Below are 6,966 nucleotides of genomic sequence, written 5' to 3'. Positions count from 1 at the left end.
TTTTATATTATTTTTCACAGCCACATTGTGCTTCACATAAACACACAATGCAAAGAAAGAGATCCACAAATAGGCAAAAAAAAAAAAAAAAGACAAAGCAACCTGAACCCCAATTATCAATTAAAAAACAATGAAGTCAAGAGCATGAATAAAATACAGGTTTACTCCACAGTAAAAATTAATCTACAAAAAGAAAGTTTTAAGACAGTCAGGCTGAGAAAGCGCTCTGGTTTGAATAAGCCTTTAAAGGTGATGGAAATACTGAAAATACTGATGTAGCAGACAGACTTCACTCCTTCCTCATTTTGGCAGTGACTAGAGAGGAAAAACAGACAAGCAGGAGTTTTAGTTTTTCTCTGTAAACACTTTTATTTCTGTGTGTGTTTGTTTTTAGCACGACTTACGATCTTTGACCCACTGAGCTTTTGGATCAGCACAAAGTTGTCCATATTCTGTGTTGAAACTGGAAATAAAAGACAGAAAATTATAGAGATTGTATATGTTTGTATGTAGGACAACATGTGTGGACTTACAGTATAGCCTTCACACAGGGTGGTTTTGCAGGCAGCTCGTGATATGTTTCTCCCACCACCTCAGGGCTCATATCGATGTCGGTGACATCAACGCAGCACGGGCGTTTACTTCCAGGACCAGGTGGACCTGAGAGGTAGGAGGTTAAAAACTAATTTATCTGACCTGAGAAAGTCTGATTAGAAGGAAAATCAAAAGTTAAATCTAGGTTTAAAACGTGATGAAACTCCTTACATCGCAAAACAAGACAAATGTTACCTGAAATTATGTGACTATAAGCATTTTTTTTTACACTTCGACAGAAAATGAAGGTCACAGAGAGGCAAAAAAGGATATGAAAACTAATAAACCATGTTTCTGTCTTCTAATGTCTCTGATAAAAACAGTGCATGAACACATTTTTCTGAGGTTGTGAATCACATATCGTCAATACTCTCTCTTTATATATGTTTCTATTATTTCTATAATGGAGGGTGTGTGATCGTTTCCTTTGTGTTTGTTTCCTGGATCACTGAGAAAGTTTCCATAAACACTTTTTAACAGAAGTCTCAGATTGTTCTGGCTTTTATTCTCCAGTACAGCACACCAAATTCCTTTCCAGAGGATCAAAATGAGAAAACACATTTAGCTTAATTTGCTAGCAACGGTTATTATATGAAAAACATGACTTTCCAGAGTCTAGGCTGTTAGTGGCTTCCCATGATGCACTCAGTGTTTCTTCAGAGTCTCACTTATTATGTGTTTAAACATCAATTTCTGTTTAATGACGCATTTTTAAATCTCTGTATCTCTTTCACAGTATGTTTGTAGTACTGTCTTCTACCCCTCAACCCTGTAGGTCCCTACAGATGGTTGCCCCTCCCTGACCCTGGCTCTGCAGGAGGTTACTTCCTTACTGTTACTTCCTCATGGGGAGTCATATAATTTTATCTGTATTATTGTATCTTTACTTCACAATTTAAAGCACCTTGAGGTGACTGCTGCGGTCATGTGATATTATATGAATAAAACTGGATTATATTGAAAGTTAATAATGTTTAATCATACAAGACAGAATTAAGAGGTGCAGGTAGCTGAACGCTGAACAGAATTATCCCATAGCTGCAACATATCATGTTATACTCTGTGTCTCTGTGTCACTATTTCCTGCTTGTAGATCACACCATCACACTTAACCAATGGGTCACAATGCATACACCCCTCACAGAACCCCCCCCCCATGAAAACAGCATCAAGATCTGGCTACAGATTTAGCTTGAAAGAAACCACTGCACACTGTGCCACCATAGTAAGGTTTGAGTTATGACAGTCAAAAGGGCGATGCAAATGATGCCGAGCATGCAACACACCATAAAACATAATTCTGTAATGTCACTGGAAATAAAATATATATAGTTTAATTATTCTTAATATTAACCAATCAACCAGAATGTGACTAAATTAAAGAAAATCTGAAAGTCCTTACAGAGCGGTCATACCCAATAAAACCGCCAAAAAGTTAGACGTGTACCCCAGCATCACAAATAGCTAGAAGCCATTGTTGGAAAAAGTCATGCTGTGATCAGTTTTATGTATTTTATTCTTTTTGTTTTCCATTAGAAAGTGAGAGCATAGTTACCTGCAGAGTAGCTGAAGCACACACACATTGAGAGCAGGAGGAGAGTGATGGAGAGGATCTTCACAGACATTTTCACCGGTGGTCTGGCTCACTGATCAGGTTGAAACTATATCAGTTGATTCGGGTTTGGTTATTTATTGGTAAGTGCAGGAACATTCACAGGCAGAACTGATGACGTGTTTTAACAAGTCCTTGTGTGTGCATGGTGTGGCATCTCAGACCTCCGCCCCTTATCAGGGAGATCTGAGTGTTTCAAACCACCAACAGACTCGCAGCTTCCAAAGAAACACACACACAAAGTTTACAGACACTTAAATATAGTGTACAAAATAATTGATACAAACAGTTTATGTATTGTCACAAATGATGGATCTAAATCACACGTTGATTATTGTTTTTCCATTTTAACTAACTGTGAGTGTTTATCTCTTGCAGTTTTGCGTCAGGCCTCAAGTGAAAAATAATCGTGCGTCATGATGCCTCTTAACGATCCTGATGCACATGTATTCACATTTGCATGATTTGTTAATGTTTGGCTACTTATTTTTCATCTATAAATCCCCACAACTTAAACTTTTGTTTGTAATTTAAGCCATTAAAGTCTCACTGCAAACTAAAGCGCCTCTGTCAGTGTGCCCCGGGGCAGCTGTGGCTACAATGTAGCTTGCCATCACCAGTGTGTGAATGTGTGTGTGAATGGGTGTAAGACTGAATGTAGTGTAAAGCGCTTTGGGGTCCTTAGGGACTAAGTAAAGCGCTATACAAATACAGGCCATTTACCATTTACAAAGCAGTGAGACGCTCTTATTGCTTATTTCATTTAGGTGTACTTTTGGCAGATGATCAGGTAACTTTCACACTCTGCTCTGGAGGAAGTGTGTGACAGAAAAGTATTTGTGTCGTCTGTGTTAATCTTCCAACACACACACATGCAAAGTCAAAATTTTTTGACACAGGATGTGCACTACTAACTTCCCACCTCGTGCATCGGCGCTCTTTTATTTCGGCCTAAATTTGTGGACATGGTTGTTTTTGGGTGTATGGGTTCATTTCCCTGTTGCATGATCAAATTTCAGGCAAACATTAACTGTCAAACAGATGGCCTCACATTTGACCGTATACAGAGGAGGTCATGGTTGATTCAATAACTGCAAGGGATCCTGGTCCCGTGGCTACAAAGCGAGCTGAAGTCGCTCCTGCACTGTGATTGACAGTTGAGGAGTTTGTGCTTATATGCCGTATTTGGTTTTCACCAAATGTGGTGTTGAGTATTATCACCAATAATCCCCACTTTGGTCTCATCTAGGGATGCACCAATACCACTTTTTTGGAAACGAGTACGAGTACGAGTACGAGTACTTGCATTTCAGTACTCACCGATACCGATACCGAGTACTTAATAAAAACATGATTTAAATTTGCAGGTAACAGCTTTAGTCCTATAATTTAACAAAAAACAAACAAACAAGGAACTAGTTTGGAATTAAGAACATTTATTTAAAATGAAAAGCATATTGTATGCAACATATTACAGAATAAATAAGTATAAAAAAACAAAATTTAATTTTAAATTTGTTCGTCTGTTTCTCTGTTTAGAAGTCTCACTAGCACAGTCACAGCTGGGATGACATCAGAGGCTAGTGCGTCGTAGCTGCTCACTTTTTTAGTTAGTTCCTCAAAGGGGGCGAGGATGGCAACAGTCGTCTCCATAAGAGCCCATTGGTGAGCGGTGAGATAGTCAGGGAGTTCGTGCTCGGACACATACACGCCCAGCACTCGCTTTTGCTCAATGAGGGACTGGAGCATGTAATACGTGCTGTTCCAGCGCGTCTGTACGTCCTGCTGCAGTCTCTTTATTGGCTGGTTGAGCTGTCCCTGAATGTCCTCGAGGCGGGAGTAGGCTAAGGCGGAATGTTTAAAATGCCCAACTATTTTCCGACCCACTGCTATAGCATCAGCTATGCTCCTCTGTGCTAATAAGCGTGGGTAAATAAGCGTGGGTAAACTCTTTGTACTCGTTGTTGTGTTGGGATTTTAGGTGCTTGATTAAATTGCTTGTGTTAAATGCGCAACCTTTAGAGCCTCCTCTGGACAATTTCGCTGAGCACAATTTGCAGGCCGCCTTTGTTTTCGCGTCTTCGTTCACTTTGAAATAGTTCCACACAGCTGATATGTCTCGCCTCGCTTTCTCCCCGCTCTGAGCTGCAGCCGGGGCAGGCACTCGGCGCCTGTGATTAACCCCTTACATGCCGCTCAAACATAGACAGGTCTCAGACCGTGGCATCGGTCCTCGGTATCGGGGGACTTTTAACGAGTACGAGTACTTTAGAAAATGTGGTATCGAGGCCGATACCCGATACCGGTATCGATATCGTTGCATCCCTAGTCTCATCTGTCCAAATGACATTCTTTCTGGAATCTTTTAGTTGCTTATAAAATAACATGTTACACCGCATTACTGAATTGCATTTTTTCAATAATGCTGCAATGTAACCCGTTAATGGACTACATTCAGTAATTATTTTGCAGTTACAATTATATGGATTTATATGCAGCTATCGGCAAACAAAATGCTTTTTTCTTCCGGTTTACTTGTGCTGCAATCATCTGATTTCAGTTTGTGTTTGGGAGGAGGAACTTGGTGGTGCAGTACAGTGATACAGCTTTTGAGGAATACAGACATGGAGATTACTTTTATTTTTATCGCACAAAAGCACAAAAGTATGATGGAAAAGTGCAAACTGCATCCAGGACAGAAGAACTGCATTAAATTGCCAACATAACTTAGGCTCTTTGCAAGCATCTGCACAGACCACATGCTAACACAAAGCTAGCCAAGAAGTTGAGAGCATGCTAGCCGCTGATCTTCAGCAGGTAACAAAGACACTGATGAACAGGCAGTCGTGCAGCCTTAGGTTTTACCTGTTCATACTCCTAGAAGTAACTTAACTTTTTGTGGTCAGCTTTGTGTTCATAAGTTAAAATCCAAACAATACCATGTGAGTCCTCATCAGGGTAGGGATGGTGCTGGTGTGTGGAACTGTAGGCTAAGTTAGGTTTATATTGTTAACTGGTAATTAAGTGAAACTTTGTGTTATTACCTCATCTATTACTACTTCATACAAATCTTTGTGGCTTTTTATTAACTGGAATAATTAGAGGTTGTTTAAAGTCACAATTCCTGGGGTGCTTCCTAGTCGTGTTGCTGTCTTTCCCATTTTCTCATTTTTCTTGCAGCAAGAGGAAGGTTTAGTGTACATACCTGCCTTAAAAAGCCCGTCATGAAAGTCTTTCAACATAATCAGTTTAATGATTGTGAAACTTGCTTTGTGCCATTCCTCTTTCTTCTTATTTTGCTTGTTCCCACAAATGTTTATGCACTTTTTTCTTAGGTTGCGTTCTTTATCTGATATGGTAATACATATTTGAGTTTATGTTACTTCCTGTTTAAACTACACTTCAAGAAATAGTCAAACCAAAGATAAGACAGCCACAAAAGCATATTTCCTGTTTATTTAGTAGGAAATAGGTTTGTAAGAGACATGTTCCTTAATTTGATGGTGTGAGTGTCTAACTCTCCAGTACGACTGCTAAATGAAGATTAAACTTAATAATTCAATAAGTATATTTATGAGTATCATATTAATAAAAACATTTACTTAAGTACTCGAAAGCGAAAGTAATTTGTTGCACTGCTTCTTACATTACTTTTACTCGCATATCATATAATTAGCATTTAACTTTATAAACCTAAGTCCACAGTCCCACATACCAACCCAAATCGCTATCTTAATAGCGATTTAACATATGATGTTTCTGAGGTTTCCTGACAAACAGGAGTTCAAATGGAGAAAATCCCATGAAAGCCAGGGTCACCTCCTGCACTGCAAACAACAGAGGTTCCAGCCAGCGACCCCAGTGGCATCGACCCTCTTGAATTAATGTATGAATCATGGACTTCAAGGTCTTTTTCAGCTCCACTAGCTCATCAATGTCAGCATAGTATATACTAGTCCAATTAGATTTAATGTGCCTCCTTTATTGGTCAGATGAATGGTCACTGAGTATCTCTACATTCTATTTGGTTCAGAGTATTGTGTATGATCTACTAAAACAAAACAATAGCCCTGTGCATGCCAGTAAATAGGCCCAATGAGGTCCATACCAATACACTCAAACAGGACACAAAGGCTCTTTGAAATGGTCATTTGGTTTACTAACTGGTATCCAGGCTGGATGCACACCTCTGACACCCATCTCCTGGAATGCCTGGCCAATACAATTGACCTTTAACTCGATCCAGAGTTTTCTCATATCTTCTGTGACCAGATATCAGGTTATAATGAGCTGCCTGGAAGATTAATTCCCAGTGGGTTTTAGGCTCCAAAAACTGGGTGTGTTTCTCTGCAGTGGGAGTGTAACGCCTCACTCTGTACAATCTATCCTTCATTACAAAATGGGAGTTGGCTATGCTGCATTAGGGCTGGTGCTACTTCCCCAGTAGAAGTGTCGGATAGCCTGGCATTGCCGCTGAACACAGCACAGATACCATCCTAGCTATCGTAAGCATATCCCCAAGGATTGTCCCACCAGTTTGTTAAACCCATGCCAATCCGTCTCAGGACCTCTAAGGGGCAAACTTAACTCAAATAAAAGTGCATAATACTGGATTATTGAGCTCAACTGAAAACACCAAGGGAATCCAATTCTGGGAATGTATCAGGATATTTTTATGAATCTGGTGTGCATTCAAACAACAAGAACAAACTGGTGCTATAAAACAAAAGTTTATTTTCATGTAGTTTTTTAAAGCCAAA

At 39.6% G+C, this 6,966-nt stretch overlaps 1 protein-coding gene across 1 annotated transcript; it reads right to left on the bottom strand.

Annotated features, from left to right (window-relative positions):
• LOC146380659 (eotaxin-like) lies at nt 1-2,318 on the bottom strand. The gene is made up of 4 exons (XM_084940205.1): nt 2,150-2,318; nt 534-660; nt 405-463; nt 1-315 (listed from the first exon to the last, which is right to left on the bottom strand). Exons 1-4 carry the CDS (start codon nt 2,217-2,219, stop codon nt 290-292), a joined length of 282 nt encoding a protein of 93 aa, XP_084796331.1. The 5' UTR covers nt 2,220-2,318; the 3' UTR covers nt 1-289.
• Between the last annotated feature and the right edge of the window lie 4,648 nt (nt 2,319-6,966).

This window comes from Perissodus microlepis, chromosome 9 (assembly GCF_051167445.1).
Source record: "Perissodus microlepis isolate ML-2025 ecotype Zambia chromosome 9, ASM5116744v1, whole genome shotgun sequence".
Classification (NCBI taxonomy): domain Eukaryota; kingdom Metazoa; phylum Chordata; class Actinopteri; order Cichliformes; family Cichlidae; genus Perissodus; species Perissodus microlepis.
This window is presented reverse-complemented; position numbering and strand designations above follow the sequence as displayed.

Bases quoted from the DNA above. Each gene is read 5' to 3' on its own strand.
- LOC146380659 (XM_084940205.1), bottom strand. From the start codon at position 2,219: ATGTCTGTGAAGATCCTCTCCATCACTCTCCTCCTGCTCTCAATGTGT. The intron at 661-2,149 runs GTAACTATGCTC...CCTACCTCTCAG, and splicing joins GTGCTTCAGCTACTCTGCAG to GTCCACCTGGTCCTGGAAGT. The intron at 316-404 runs GTAAGTCGTGCT...TTTCCTCTCTAG, and splicing joins AGCTCAGTGGGTCAAAGATC to TCACTGCCAAAATGAGGAAG.